Source organism: Lontra canadensis, unplaced genomic scaffold, assembly GCF_010015895.1.
Source record: "Lontra canadensis isolate GAN:19392208 unplaced genomic scaffold, GSC_riverotter_1.0 scaffold40, whole genome shotgun sequence".
Taxonomy (NCBI): domain Eukaryota; kingdom Metazoa; phylum Chordata; class Mammalia; order Carnivora; family Mustelidae; genus Lontra; species Lontra canadensis.
Genome location: NW_022631034.1, coordinates 17398089 through 17414090, shown reverse-complemented (window position 1 = coordinate 17414090; position 16002 = coordinate 17398089). Strand labels below are relative to the sequence as shown.

Below are 16002 nucleotides of genomic sequence, written 5' to 3'. Positions count from 1 at the left end.
ATTCTTACATCGTTTTTCTCAATTGATTTTTCTTGGAAAATCGATTAAAGAAATGTGGCCAGAGTCGGTGTCAGTGGCTGGGTAGGACAGGCAGTGCCAGAGAGCAGGATTTATTACCTGAACCCTGGGCAATGGTGTCCTTGTTTGTTTTCCATCTATCAGAATCTGGAATAGTTTTAACCAAATGGAGAGAAGTTGGTTATTAAGAGATGAGCAAGTTAATTGTATTTTTGACTTAGGAAATGTAACTCATCAAAGAGAACCCTTTGACATATCTATTGAAAAGATGTAAAGAATACAATTAGGATGCCTTATATTGGATCTTAGACTTTCTTTTCTCAGATATGTTGGAGGAAGCCTGCACATGATGGGAATAGGGGTTGGTGGGTGTTACAGTTTATGTGGGTGAACTAGCAGAAGCTGTTCTAGATTACCTACCTATGCATGAATTTTGCATCATCTTTGTCATTAAGAGTCATCCTTCGGTGTGCTAAATGCAGAGGTCACTGTCCATGCCCACTTCCTTGGTGGGTCTCTATTTAATTGCATGATGAAACGTGCCCTTCAAGCTAAGGGTTTCCCTTAAGTCATGCTATGGGCATATCATTCTTCTAGACCTATAGCTTTAGAGTTTAGCCTCATTGGGGGGGCTGTTATAAATTTCTGTTTTTAAAAATGTTTTTACAACATTTGGATTGCTATCATTTTAATACAGTAGTGCTTCATCTTCTGTAACACAGATTTTGAATTCATGTTCTCCTTTCCACATGTTCTCAGCCTGAGACATTACGAGCATTTCATCATTTTCCCTGTTGTTGTAAGAACATGTAAACTCTACCTTCCCTTTATCTCTAAGAGCATTGTTATTTCATTTGCTGGAGTATTCTGCACTGTAAATGAGATTCTCTGAGTGCCCAGGATGCTACTCTAATGCCAGTTCGTTCTGTTTGAGGTTTGATGTTTTACTTAAGGCTTTTGCTGTCCTTAAATAAAAACCCAAAACCCAGTGCTCCGATTTTATTGCCAAAAGGTGCTTGGTGTCCTCATTAGCAGTGACTGTAACAGAAGATCAGCCAGACTTCAGAGAGTCCTGAATGTACATTTAGAGGAATGTAACTCCATACTTACAATTACAAAACTTGAATAACCAAATAGACTTTTACAAGGCGAATTTTACATAAAGTGTAAAATTAACTAACAAATGCTATTATATTTCTCTGAATCTAAGATGCCACTAATATTGTTAAATATAAGTATAAATATTAAAACTCTTCTGTTTCAGAGGTATTTAAAAGTGAAAAAAAAGAAATAGCTTAGAATGAGTGAAATACAGGAAAAAGAGACCTTGGACAGAACGTGGCACATAGATTTTGAACATGTTCCTTCTCTTTTCAGAATCCAGCCACTTAAATCACTTTAAATGTTTTATTTTCTTTTACTTTGTCTTCAAATAAGAATGTGAGAAGTGGAAGGACCTTAAATATCATCAGTTTGGCTTTTACTTTACATCTGACGAAACTGGCGTTCAGTCAGGCGAGGTGGCTAAGCCGAGGTCATGTCCTGTTTAGTGATGGGAGGTCATTGCTACTCCAGGAGCAGCGGAAGAAGATGCTTAAAGAATCGGCCATCAAGTCTACCAAGGTTCTCAAGAACCTCCTGGGTACTAGACACTGCCGCAGCCCTGACTTCTCCATTCCAAAGGCAGCATGAAGGGGCAGCAACAGCCTGGGCAAGAGGCAGCCAGGCTGGCTTCCCCCTGTTCTGTGTCAGGGCTTTGTGACCTTGAAAGGCATTCACCATTTCTAGACCTCCTTGCTTTCCTGCCAAGGTGTTGAGCTACCCAAGGACGAGACTATTTTTATGGGAGGCTCTTGGAATTGTTCTTTTATAGTTTACAGTTCATAACTTGCTTTTACTTGAGTAAAACCTAAGTTTCTTTCTTTTCTCTTTTTTATTTTATTTTATTTTTGGGTTTTGAAAAAACATCAGACTTAACAGAAAGGTTGCAAAATAGCACAAAGATTTCCTGGTAATACCTTTCATCTAGATTTTCCAAAGGCTAACATTTTACCACTTTTGTTTTATCATTCTTCCAATGTATAAATATTTCTCCTGAAATGTATGAGAATAAGGTACAGACTTGATGTCTCTTTACCTCTAAATACTTCAATGTGCATTTCCCCTAGACAAGAACATTCTCTTACATAACCACCATACATTGCTCAAAAGCACCAAGGAACCTGGATACAGTACTGTAATCTCCAAATCCTATTCACATATCACCCATTGTCCTGTTCTTTATAGAAAAAGAAAACTGCCTGCCCATCCCCCCACCTCTCTCCCCTACCCTCGCCATGGGCCCCTCCCCCACCCCCTGGCACCTCCCTGGACCAGGATCACAGAATGCATTTAGTTGTCAGGTCACTTTAATCTCCTTTAATCTGGAGCAAAATGAAATTCCTTAGCCCTTTTTTTGTTTTTTTCAATGACCTTGACATTTTAAAAGAGTAGAATGTTCCTCACCTGGGTTTTTCTATTTCTTTATGACTTGATTGAGGTTATGCATTTGGAGGGAGAATACCACATAGTACATTATTTCAGGAGGTTCATGATGTCTCTTTATCCCATTACTGGTGATGTTAACTGTGATTATGTGGTTAGGGTGTATCTCCAGGTTCTTCCCTGTCAAGTTACAGGTCTTGTTACAATGAATACGGATTTTGTGGGAAGATACTTTGGAACTTTTAAGTGTCCTGCTTCTCAGCACACCTTGCCCCACTACTTTTGGCATTTGATTGTTGCCTGAAACAATCCTTCTTGTTGTTTCATTGCTCTAGACTGTGTTCACTTAGACCTCTCCAAGTCCCCTCAGGACTGGAAGAACTCGTCATTGTTCAGACTGGAATTTTATCGGTAAATATGTTTTTAAGTCTCATTTCCCAGGAGACAGGGGTGGGGAAAGCAGAGTAGGATAGTAAGACCATGACAATTTATACCTTGTAATATTTCTTATTCAGGCTCTTACAAGTTGAAATTTCCTTTCACCTCAAAGGCATTGACCTACAGACGATTCATTCCCGAGAGTTACCAGACTGTTATGTCTTTCAGAACACGGCAAGTGTCTTGTCATACTAAAGGTTTTTATTATTTTTCTCTACTCCTATTGCAGATGCCAAACCTAAGTTTCTTTCTTTTTCTTTTTCATTTTATTTTATTTTTTGGTTTTGAAAAAGCATCAGACTAACAGAAAGATTGCAAAATAGCACAAAGATTTCCCGCTATTGCAGATGCCAAGTGGAAAACACACCAGCCTCTAAGAGATGTGTTAGGGGCAGTTGTGTTTCAAACAGCTTAATGACACTTCCTAGTGTTGTTGGTCCAGAGACCATTCCTTGGGAAAATGAACCAAACCCTTTCCAACATTTTAAAACCAGACTTCTGGGCTGGAAAGAGGAATTTTCAAGATTAGCTTTGACCTAGCACTCCCATAATATATTAGGGGAAAAAAAGTTGATGACAAGTGTTTTGAGTGTTTCTGATGTTTCTCCTACTTTCAGAGGAAGGTCTTTGCAACTGTTAATAGCAAATGTTTTCAAACCTCCAGGCAGAAAGTGCTCCCTCTCCCCACTTGATCTGAGGGCCAGTCTGCAAAGGATTAGTTGTTGTTTCTTTTATTTTGAGGGGAGGCACGTGCACTAGAGGAGAGTATACACTTCTGTGGGGAGACTAACTGGCCCTCTCGTTCCTTGGACTTTCGCTCTTACCTTCCCTCTTTCGCTCCCGTTTATAGAGGGACAAAACCAAAGGCTAAGCCGACAGTTGTCTGTGACCACCCTTTAGCAACTCAGAGGAGTGTTCTGTTCAACAACAGCCAGTCAGTATGGAATGAGTCCCCCCTACGCACCAGACACGGCCACACTGTCAGGGTGCAGTGGCCCTCAGGAAACTTACAGCCTGGTGGAAGAGCTCACCTGGAAAACATGTACACAAAGAAATAAAAGTAATTCTAAATCTTGACATGTGGTGAGGAAGAATGTCTCTGGCACAGAAGAGTATGATTAACCTCCCTGGGGTGTCCTACATATTACAGAACACAATGCAGAAACCCCCAGTACTCACAGGCAGAGAGCTCGTAGAGCTGCATGTGTAGGGGATCAGTAATGAAATCCACACGTGCCCCATGAGCCACACTCCGTGTAATCCAAGAATATCCCTCCAACCAAACCAGAGGCTTGAGAATTAGACCTGCGAGCCCCACTTCAGGGCCTGTGGCCTGTGAGGACACCCCCACTAACCCTGGCTCACGCACAGCCTCGTCCTCCCCTGGGAAAGCCCCCCCAGTACTGCTCTCAAGCCTTAAGATCTTCTGCGCATTCCACTTGTAAACAGCATGACTGAAACATAAGTGGAAGGTCGAGGCTGTTTGGAAATCTTAAATTCAGACTGCAGCCTGGGAGCAATCTTTGTCACTTATGAAAGCATTGTAGCATTTGAAGCAAATAGAAAAATAATTTCCATCCGAGTGAAGACCTAGCATTTCATTCCCAAAGGACTAAGCTGAAGCAAATGCTTTTAAATTCCAGTCAGTATAGTAAATGAGATCAGTGTGTTCTCTTGTCAAAGTCTGGTGAATCTTGGTTTTGTTCTGAGGACTGGTTAGCTGTTACGCTCTCAGATTTCTCTGAACCCAAATGTGATTCATTAGACGGCACGTGTTCACCTTTTGGGCCCTATTTCTTCATTAGTAACAGAAACGTGGGAAGGAATCATGTGACGAGGGCATTTTCATCAGTATCCTTATTCTGGAATCAGCGAGCTGTGTGAATGCCAGTGGTGTTTGAAGTAGAGTTGCTCCGGTGGGCCATACTTCCTGCTGGGCCGTAACCTTGCCGTGCATTTGTGTCTCCAGATCACCTTTGACAATAAAGCTCACAGTGGCAAGATCAAGATCTATTTTGACAGTGAAGCTAAAATTGAAGAATGTAAAGACTTGAACATATCTGGTTCTAGTAAGTATGTCACCTGCTTGCTCATGATGGACCATGGATGATTTTTAACACATTATTTTGGGGTTGGGGGTATTTAAGTGGTGATGGGAAGAAAGAGCTCCAGAAAACTCTTGAGCATTCAGTCCTCTGCGGTATATCCTAGAGCTTTGCCTTTTTGTTCCATTTCAGCAGGTGTTGACTGCACACGTCTTAGGAAAGGCCATGTTCCCAGTCCTTAGGGCCAATTTCTAGAGCCAGACTGCCTGGGTCTGGGTCTTGGTTTTAGTCACTATGCATGTGATCTTGAACAAATTACTTAACCTATTTCTTAGTACCTTTCTCTATAAAATGAGGGTGACGATAGTACCTACCTTCCAGGATGCTGAGTATTAAATGAATTGCATCAAGGAAAGCACCAAAAAAATGAGTTGGCATATAGTAATTGCTAGGCACTACGGAAAAAGAAAGGAAATGCCTCAGGAGAGAGGTTGACATGACTGTGAAATCTAAGTGGTGGAGGTAGAAAGGGATGAGGATAAAGAAGCAACAGTTAACTTTGGGGCAGAGTGAGGAATAAAAACCAGCAGTGATTTTTGGAGAAGGTATGCTTTGAGCCAAGTGTTTGACAATGGACAGAGATCAAAACCTCGGAGGTCAGAGAGCAGCCTGTACAAACACTGAGTGGTTTACTCAGTTCTTACTCAGAAAACACCTCTTCATCCACGGGTTAAAATGGGTGGTCGTGATGGTGTTAATAATGGATCGTCAGTATTTTTTTATTTAAATCTAATGAATTAACATAATGTACTACTAGTTTCAGAAGTCAGGTTTTTTTTTTTTTTAAGATTTATTATTTGAAAGAGAGGGAGAAAGCATGAGTGAGTGGGTGGGAGGGACAGAGGGAGAGAGAGAGTCTCAGGCAGACTCTCCGCTGATCACAGAGCAGGGCTCGATTCCTCAACCCTGAGATCATGATCGGAGCGGAAATCAAGACAAGCAGAAATCAAGTGACTGAGCCACTCAGGTGCCCCAGATTGTCAGTATCTTTTCCATTAAAAAATAATTCAAAAAAAAAATTTTTTTTTTTGAATCAGAGATAGAAAGAGAGAGTGAGCACAAGCAGGGAGAGCAGCAGGCAGAGGGAGAAGCAGACTCCCCGCTGAGCAAGGAGCCTGATGTGGGACTCTATCCAGGACCCTGCAGTCATGACCCAAGCCAAAGGCAGACTTTAGTGGGCTGAGCCACCCAGGTGTCCTTTGTCAGTATGTTTTAATTTACCAGTTTTGTTGAAGTGAATTTGCCTTTGATCAGATTATTAGAACCAAAGAAAACATAAAATACTTGTGGTTTTTTAACTGTTTTAGATTTATTTTAATCTAGATTTGTGTGTGGCCCGGGGCTGTTTGGTTATATAATATATCCCAATGATTCTGAAAGTTTGGTTTTAGTATTTCCATTAACTGACTCAAGGCTCTGATCAGCATAGACAGTTTTAGTTTCTTTCTGTTTGAAAGTGGTTCCTATTTCCCAGCAGAGACACCCCCCTGCCCAAGAAACACACAGATCACATGCATATTTGGCAAGTCCAAGTGTAGATTCAGCTATTTAATGTGAGAAAAGCTAACCTTTGTCGCACATGAAATGTGGTTTGGAATAGTCATTCTGACCAAAAGAGTTAGTGGGTCAAATGTGTTGCCAGAACCTGGTTTCCTTTATCCCTCCAGGGCTGCTAGGTTGTTGGGGAGTTTTTGGTGCCTGTTCTCAGAAGAGAAGAGCTCTGGCTCCCTTCTGTGGCCAGTGAGGAGAAACACAAACCTCACAGACCACTGAGTAGAAACATGAACATTCATCTTTCTCCCAGACCTGTGTACTAAGTAACCAGATTCTGTTACTAGGAGAATATGAATTTTACATGATGTGACGTGAAAACCTTAAAAGCTGAAGTTTGGAAACCAGCTTAGGAAGTGGATTTTTTTTCCCCCATCTATGGAAGCTGTCTGGTGGATGGATTGAAAGTGGGAGAAAGGCAAGGGTGACATCTGGTGGGATCTATGTGCTATTTGCAGAAAGTTCTGAGGCTCCTTCAAGTCCATATTCTTACCCTGAGGTTTTTCTCTTCCTCTTGTCATTACCTGTGTTATCTCAGGAAGAATGATGAGGGATCGTCCATCTTCACACACAAACCTCACATTGCCTTTTATGACTTCTAATACCCATCCCCAAGTGTGCCACTCATCTTCACTTTAACTGGATTTTATAAACATAGGAAGGAGGGTATGAGGGACTGAAGATGGTAGGGACTGGTGGGCAAGATCCCCCACTAAGGGGTGATTTCCCAAGTGTCACAGGGAAAGAGCGGTTCGCAAGCAGGGGAAGCCCTGGGTTAGAGGCCCTCAGGTGGACAGTGACAGTTAGTGCAGGACTTCTCAGGACCTCCAGGAGGAGGGGTGGTGTGTACGACTTCCTTAACCAGGTTGGCAGGGGCTTCTCTCTGGATTAGTGTTTTATAACCAAAATTTAAGAAATGTTCCTATGGCAGGAATATAGATTCAATGGAGTAAGAAAACAATTGCAACATTCATAAAATTCGTTTTTTTAGCACACCAACTAGTCTTTTCAATAGATAAAACAGAATATGAGAAACAGACAAACCAGGAAATGGGCTCTTTTTTCAAAATTTTTTATTTTTTAAGATTATTTGAGAGAGAGAGCAGGGGGGAGGGGCAGAGGAAGAAGGAGAGAGTCCTAAGCAGACTCCACGCTGAGTGTGGAACCCAACACAGGGCTCGATCTTGTGACCCTGAGTTCATAACCTGAGTTGAAATCAAGATTTGGACAAACTGAGAGACACTTAACCGACTGTGCCACCCAGGCGGGTGTTGTATAACTGTCGTACACCTGAAACTAATATTACACAGTATGCTAACCAACTGGAATTAAAGAAAAAAAAATAAATAAAAAGATGTCTGAAGCTAATATGACAACAATAATAAGAAGAACAAAGGCTGAATATGAGACTGGTTTGTCTGTTAGGGTGGGTGGTTTATCCTTCTCTTAGATATGGGCCTCCATTTCCCCATTTGTAAATAAGACCCAACACAAGTAATCATAGAGATTTTGTTCTGGTTATACGCCAGCAAGGAAAGTACTAGATGCTGTCCTTGTGTTTCATAAGGTTTTCAGGCCCATCTTCCCAAGCACCATACCTATTCCCTCTGTCCCATCCCATGGCTCCGACAGGCAGGCAGACAGACAGACAGAGATAGATAGATAGATAGATAGATAGATAGGAAAGAAAGAAAGAAAGTCTTGGGTTCTGGTTATGTTATGTTGTTACCTACCCATCAGATGATATCTCAAGATAACTAAAACTTCATAGTTATAAAACGGCCATAAGTAAATGTAAGTGCTAGGTGCTGTTCTAACAAGCACTTGACGCGGATTATTTCACCTGGTGTCCTGACAGCCCATGAAGAAGGTACAGTAGGCTCTGTTTTGTAGTGGAGGCATCTAAAACTTCGCAAGGCTCAGTAATTCGCTCAGTGAACTACATTTACTAGCTGGCTCTGCTCATAACCCACGGGATGAGCTGTTTTGCCCTCAGACTGACTGGCCACTGCTGCTCACACCCTTGAATTATTAAATCCATGGACACTTGGTCTTTTTGTTAAAGGCCTTTTTTGTAGAGGGCTCTGCTTTATAATCCCCGCCCCGCCCCGAGTGCCCCACCGAAGGTCGCCTGTCCTCAGTGCCATTCTCTTCTCCCTTGGCCCTTCTCAGTCTACTTCCTAAGCTCAGCTCCTCCCACAATTCCCCACATTGCGGCCCCTCCTCCTGTCCTTCCTAGTCCCTGTTCCCCTCTGTGGTCTCAGTGGCCATGTCCGCACCCATGGCTTTAACTGCCACCAATTCGTCCTCTCTTGTCGTGAACATCCAGACTGAGCTCAGTTCACTCAAGACAGAAAATCAGGAGTCGTTCTTGGATGGTCCTTTTCTCTTACTGCTTCGGTCCCTCTGGAGACCTTGGTCTCTCACAGCTCTGTGCCTTCTCTCCCTCTGCATGTAACGAGCTCAGACCTTCACGGGTTCTAACTTGAGTTATTCAGTAGTTTTCTCATGTTCCAGAGGCTCTGGATTCCTCTGTAAGCATTCTGAAACATCGGGAAAGCACAGACACCGTAGTGTTGAGCAAATGTATGTGGTCCCTGCTTCCTAGGGTCAGTCATTTGGTGGGGAAGATAGACCGACCGGTGATATCCAGTAGGAAGCACTGGAAATGCTGTTCTTTCCCTGGGGCTCTTCCAGGGGCTTTAGTCTATGAACTTGTTTCATCCTCACAACTGCCCTGTGGTGGAGGGTTTTTTTTTCCTACCTTTCTTTTTTTTTGGACGAGACATCTGAGGCAACTTCCCCAAAGCTCCACAGCTTCTGAGCACAGACCTGAGATTCAGACCCAGCGCATGAGGCTCCCAAGACTGTCTTTCCTGTTCTGCCCTGTCTCTGTGCCCCTTGATGTGCTGTCTTGGGAGGTGTGTGTACTTGTGCACAGTGCTCTGAAAGAGTATAGGAGGGGGCTGATATGGATGGGAATCTAGGGAATTCTCTTCTGGGGAGGAAAATATTTCATCTGAAACCCAAAGCTGAAAAAGAAGAATTTAACTTGAGGGGTGGGAAGGGCCCTGCTCCAGGCAGAGGGATCAGCCCTTGTAAAAGTCCCTGAGGCAAGAGAGAAAGGAAACCTGATAGGAGCAGGGACAGAGGAACAACAGTGTGGCCTCAAGGTAGAGAAGGTGGGGAGAGAGGAGGGACAGGTACCGAAGCTGCAGGAATGGGCAGGGGACCAGGCGTTGGGAATGCGACCATCAGGTCTCAGAGAAGCTGGGGTTCCAGGTGCATATACCTCCAGTATACTCCCCCGTGCTATGGTGAATTCCACCACAAAAATGTGGTCACTGTTGTTCTTACTTCCATTCCAGGGGGCTCTTTGCCCCATGTGCAGAAGTAGCTCATGGGATTGGCACTATTTACTGGTCAGGTACACAGTAAGGTTGAGAAGCAGAAATGGATTCTGAGGAGTGGTGTTTTAAATTAGTCCCTCACGGGCGCCTGGGTGGCTCAGTGGATTAAAGCCTCTGCCTTTGGCTCAGGTCATGATCCCAGGGATGGAGCCCCGCATCAGGCTCTCTGCTCGGCAGGGAGCCTGCTTCCCCCAGCACCGCCCCCCCACCCCCACCCCCGCCTACTTGTGATCTCTGTCAAATAAATAAATAAAATCTTAAAAAAAATAAATTGTTCCTTCATCGGTGGAGAACTTGGTGTTTGTGCTTTTATGAAAAAGAACTCAAGAGTATGTCCCTTTTGCCTCTTTTGAATAGACCCCAAAGGGACCACCCTCTGTTGAGTTCTAGCCCATTGAAAGTATTTTTAGTACATGTAGCAGAGTTTATATGTTTTTAAATGTACAGTTCTTAACATCAGGGAATGTTTCACCTTATGTAAAGGCTTCTGAATGAATGCAGTGTGATTTGTTTCTGATGTTCAAGCATTTATCATTTGAACTTCTCTTCAGACTGCCATTCTGTTTGGAAATTATTCCCAAGTAACATGAATTTGACATTTGAATTCTGTTTCTATTCCACAGTTCAGAAAAATACTCAGTATGTCCTGGTGTTTGATGCATTTGTCATTGTGATTTGCTTGGCGTCTCTTATTCTGTGCACAAGATCCATTGTTCTAGCTCTCAGGTTACGCAAGGTAAGTGTGTGTTCAAGTGTGCTCTCTCCCTTCTTGGCCTCCGCCCTGTTTGTCCAGACAGTGGACCCTTGATGTTGGGTCATCCTGCCCTTTCTGGAGCTCTCAACTAGATTGGATTCCTTTGAATGATTGCCCCCCCCAACAACAAGACATTAATCAGCTTGAGGTGTGGAGGGTGAGTTAAGGGCTCCTGACATGTCGGGTGGGATCAGATAATTATCCTGCTTAAAACTGAGCTACTAGGCACAAGTGCACAGTGGTGAACTCTCAAGCTTTTGAATGTTTCCAGAATAAATGAGAGACCCTTTTAAATTCAGGAGCGATCTTAAAAACAGAGTAATAGCATGTGTGGGTTTCATCTTTTGTCTTTAAATGAGTTCATTTTGACAGGGAGGCACGGCATATGGGTTATAATGAAGCATAAAATACTTTATTCTATTTTTATAAATAGTTTAAAAATTCTCTCCTGAGTTTCATTTTACCTTTTTACCCTCCGAGTTCTCTAGAATGTATACTTCAGCTTCCCACAAATCTTATTCTGGTTTGTGGCATGTGATTAAATGCAGACTGGGGTCAGGGGAAAAAGGAAGTCATCTGTTGTGGATACCATTTGGAGCAAGAAAATAGTCTATACCCTAGTTTTCTTATTCTTGACCTTTGTTGACTTATAATGTAAATATCCACTTCTCCTGCCTGTCCCCCAAGCCTCTTGACATTCTGAATCCAAGGTCAGGGTCCTGGGTCTGCCAGAGTTAGGGGCCATATCATTGAGAGTCATACTGACTCCCACCATCAGGTACACACATTCTGGAGCCAGGCTGCTGGGTCCAGACCGTGGCCTAGCCTTTCTGTGCCTGAGTTCCCTCTTCTGGAGATAGGCCTGGTTCATGGGGTTGTCAGAATGAATGAGATGGTAACAGGTAAAATATTGGGAATGTCCTGAGTGTTGTGTATTATGACAGGAGTCTCTTGGTGTTAGAGCATAACCCTTTGATGTGTGAGTTAACTTAGCAGGTACTGGAATGCTGACTTATAGCTTTGGTAGGTTATGGGAGAAAGTGGCGGCCATAACCGTCACCCTTGAGGTGGCTCCATCCAGTTGGGAAAGGTAATGCCACGTCACTTTACAAGGCAAGAGCACTGTTTTGCGCCTGTCTTCTCCTTCCAGAGGGCAGTGTGGTTTATAAGAAATGCTTTTTAAAACATTTGCCACAGAGATTTCTAGATTTCTTCCTGGAGAAGTACAAGCGACGAGTGTGTGACGCCGACCAGTGGGAGTTCATCAATGGATGGTATATTCTGGTGATTATCAGCGACCTAATGACAGTAATTGGATCCATATTAAAAATGGAAATTAAGGCAAAGGTGAGGGGCAACGCATTTTAATCTTTGATTCTTTCCATCCTTCTGGGTGACCCCAGGCACTTTGAGATATAAAATCCTTATGGAGACTATCTGAGTCTCGTATTTTCTCTTCTCACGTCCATATAACCGAAGCTTCCTCTGACTTCATTCCTCATCAAGGGAACATGTGAAAACCATTGTTCTGTGGAAGGTAACATTTCTACGAGTCTCCGCCAGAGACTCAGCAGCACCTTCAGAGTAGGAACTGAAGTTTGAGAAGCTTGGCAGTTTGGGTGGGCTTCATTTTTTTTTTTTTCAAGTTGCAGAAGAAGCAGCTGGCCCACGAACCAATCATGTCAGGAGCCAGTAATGACCCTCCAGGACGGATGGGTGCTCTGGGAGGGGAGTGAGGGCAGGAGTGTTGAGTGACCACCAAGCACCTGATGTTCTCTTGTGGTGGTTAGTTGATTTGATCTCATGACTCCATCTTGCCTCCTCCTCCATCCGGCTCTTTCCCCCTGTGTGCTGCCAGCCGGCAGGTCTCACCCCTTTTACCATGTGACCACCTACCGTGCCTCCCTCCTCTCCACTCTGACTACTCTGGCTCCCTTCAGGTTATCTTCCTTTCTGGCCTGGACGCTACAACAGTCCCCGCACTGGCTTTCCTGCCTTCCACCTTCTATGCCTCAGACCCATCCACACCACTGTCAGACTCATTTTTCTCCAAGTATGGAAACCTTCTGCCTCACAGGGCCCCCACTGGGATGCAGTGGCCTCCCTTCAGCGTGGCCTCTGCGGTCCTCATTCTCTTGCTCTGCTTCCTTCCTTGTCCTAGCTCTCCTGAACCCATCAGTCTTCCTCACCAGGACATCCTGCCCACCCTTGGCCTTGGGTCTTTGATCAGCCTTTATCCGTTGACCTACAGTGCCCCCCACCCCCCAGCCTGTCCTCCAGGCCCAGCTCCATTCTGGAGTCACACCACGGAAAGCGATTGTGACAAGCCGGGCGTTGTGGCTCTCGTTGCACTTACCGTATTAAGTTAGAGCTGTGCTTTTGTGTGTTTGTCTCCTCAGGGAGACCTAGAAGGCCTCAAGAGCAGGCATTGGGTGAGCAAATCATGTTGGAGCTTTCCTTCGAAAATAGCTGAGTGGTATTGTTTGGTATTTACCAAGCACTATCACCTTATATTCTTTAATGCCTGGGTCAGTAGTCAGGGCAATTTCTCTTTCAGGATATTGTTTGAACAGAAACTCAATTCAACCAATTCAAACACAGAGAGGAAATGAGAGACACATTTGGAATTGGGCTGTTTTCTTCTTCAGTGTGCAGCGCTTGGTGTCACCTGAGAGAGGCAGGCAGTCCATTCTCTTCCAAGACCATACTTTTCTATTTAAAGTGAGATTAACAAGCTGAGTGGAGTGGAATGTCTTGCTCACGTCTATTTTTTTCATGCCTTAGAATCTCACAAATTATGATCTGTGCAGCATTTTGCTCGGGACGTCTACGCTTTTTGTCTGGGTCGGCGTCATCAGATACCTGGGGTACTTCCAAGCATATAACGTAAGCATGTGGCCTTGGGTAGGGCACGGGGACTGAGACTCATTTCTTCACTGGGTCCTGGTAAGCCACTGTTTAATTCCCCTCATCCTGTTGATTTTTATTTCAGGTGCTCATTTTAACGATGCAAGCCTCACTGCCCAAAGTTCTTCGCTTCTGCGCTTGCGCTGGTATGATCTACCTGGGCTACACGTTCTGTGGCTGGATTGTCTTAGGACCGTATCACGACAAGGTGTGTAGCCCCGATTCTTCCTGCTGCACGTTAGGCACTCAGAGCCCTTCCAGGAGGGCTCCCCATGCTGCCCTGCTTCCCACTTAGCGCCAGCAGGTACCAAGTCAGTAAGACATATGTTCGCATCAGTTTTCTTTGCCTTTTCAGCACACTGTGGTGACTTCGGGATATCGAAACAAGAACTGTAGAGCTGTAACGAGAGGATACATTTCCTAGTTGTCAGGGACCGGCTTCAGGGGGTGCATAGTAGCCCAGCCGATCACCAGCTGAGAACTGTTTGGACACAAGATCGCTGTATTGAAAATGAAAATTAAATAAGGAAAATTATCACGGTAGTCTTCTCACCTAAAGTATTAGTGTTCTCATCCACATTAATTGAGAGAATGAAGGTAGACAAAGGCAGCCCAAAAGGACCGTCTTAGTTCTAGGGTTACAATGATAACACACGTCTTTGCAGGTGGTTTCGATTACAGTGTCATCTTCGTGCCTTATTAAAGATCAGTATCTGAATTCCAGGCTATCCGTGGGCTTCACATCTCAGGGACACCAAAGTTACATTCAGATGTTCTAGTTTTGGGTTTTTTTTGTTGTTGTTTTTTTTAAGATTTTATTTATTTATTTGACAAACAGAGATCACAAGTAGGCAGGGAGGCAGGCAGAGAGAGAGGAGGAAGCAGGCTCCCTGTGGAGCAGAGAGCCCAATGCGGGGCTCCATCCCAGGACCCTGGGATCATGACCTGAGCAGAAGGCAGAGGCTTTAACCCACTGAGCCACCCAGGCGCCCCCAGATGTTCTAGTTTTAAAATGATAAATTTGATTGATAGATGCCTCGGGAAATGAAATTCAGTAGGCCTTGCTTTCAAACCAAAAAAAAAGTAAAAGGAATTACTGCATCTTATCGTTTTCTTCCATGGGCCTCAGGCAGCTGGAGCAACAGAAACAACACAATGACCAATGATAACTGGTAACCACCGTTACCAGATGCCTGTATGTTGGGTACTATGCTAAGCATGGCTCTTATTTAATCTCTGCAGCCCAGGGACTGGGCTTGCCTTAGGTTCTCTGTAAGGAGAAAAGAGGTAAACACGCAAAGGGTGGTGTTGAAGCTTATAGAACAGCTCACCCTTAAGTTTGGAGCTGGATGGTTGCACTAAACAAAACATAATATCAAATCTTGTTTGCAAACTACTCACAGAAAGTGAGTAGTCCACAAGGTTCCAGCTTTCTGTGTTCTCATACTAAAATAAATCCTGTACCTTGACACACAGGCAGGTTTTCTCCTCTACATTTAACATGTCCAAAGAGAATGACTGTTCTACTATTTGAGCAACTGTATAATTAACCAAGTGACAAGCCCTGGGTTAATAGTAAATCTTGATAATCTTATTGCTCTTCCATTTCCATGCCACTGCTTTAAAGGTGACTCATGAGTAAAAATTGTGCTTTGATATAATCTCTCTGATCTGGAGAACTTACTGTCTTAGTGCCTAGGAAAATTTACATTTTTCTTCCTTGCCTGCCTCCCGCTCTGAATGCTTGTCCACATTTTTGTCACTAGAGGGCAGTGTTGCACCGTGTGGAATGAACACTGAGCCTGAGACTTGGATCTCCAATTCACTGGCTCCAAGGCCTCAGGTTGAATGATTCTGTCTCCTTTGCCCTCCATCTCCCTTACCCTACCATTATTCTGGAAGGTGATTAGATCATGTTGCTTGCATTTTGCTAAGAGGGCTACCATTCTCGAGCATTATATGCGAATAGATATAGTGCCCAAGTTCTCTACCTCTTGCTATGTCAACCCTCCCAGCAGCCCTGTGGGGAGATATTATATTTCTTTTACTGAAAATAAGGTTCTTAATATGTTAGTTTACCCGAGGTTATACAGCTAGTAAACGGCAGAGATAGGATTTACACCCAGGTTTGTCTGACCCCAATACACGTGCTTTGATCAATACCCTGCAGGGGTTTTCTTGGTATTGTCTAAAACAGATCTTTACAAAAGAGCATTTCATTTCATCTGTGAGAGGAGAGCTGTGTAATCAGTCCTATTTCCCTCAGTGTGTCGACCTTGAAGAAAACGATGTTATTCGCTTTGTGGGTCTGAGTGTGTTTTCATACGTTGGCTCT

General features: G+C 43.8%; 1 protein-coding gene across 5 annotated transcripts in view; it reads left to right on the top strand.

The window, feature by feature from the left end:
• The window catches only part of MCOLN2 (mucolipin 2), a 52754-nt gene that overhangs the window by 26046 nt on the left and 10706 nt on the right, over positions 1 to 16002 (top strand). For all 5 annotated transcript variants that reach the window (XM_032870269.1, XM_032870271.1, XM_032870270.1 and 2 more), the window contains exons 5-11: positions 2838 to 2913; positions 3018 to 3114; positions 4910 to 5009; positions 10630 to 10742; positions 11958 to 12107; positions 13545 to 13646; positions 13753 to 13875. In XM_032870269.1, coding sequence (XP_032726160.1) covers positions 2838 to 2913; positions 3018 to 3114; positions 4910 to 5009; positions 10630 to 10742; positions 11958 to 12107; positions 13545 to 13646; positions 13753 to 13875 — 761 coding nt within the window. The remainder of the gene's footprint in view (positions 1 to 2837; positions 2914 to 3017; positions 3115 to 4909; positions 5010 to 10629; positions 10743 to 11957; positions 12108 to 13544; positions 13647 to 13752; positions 13876 to 16002) is intronic.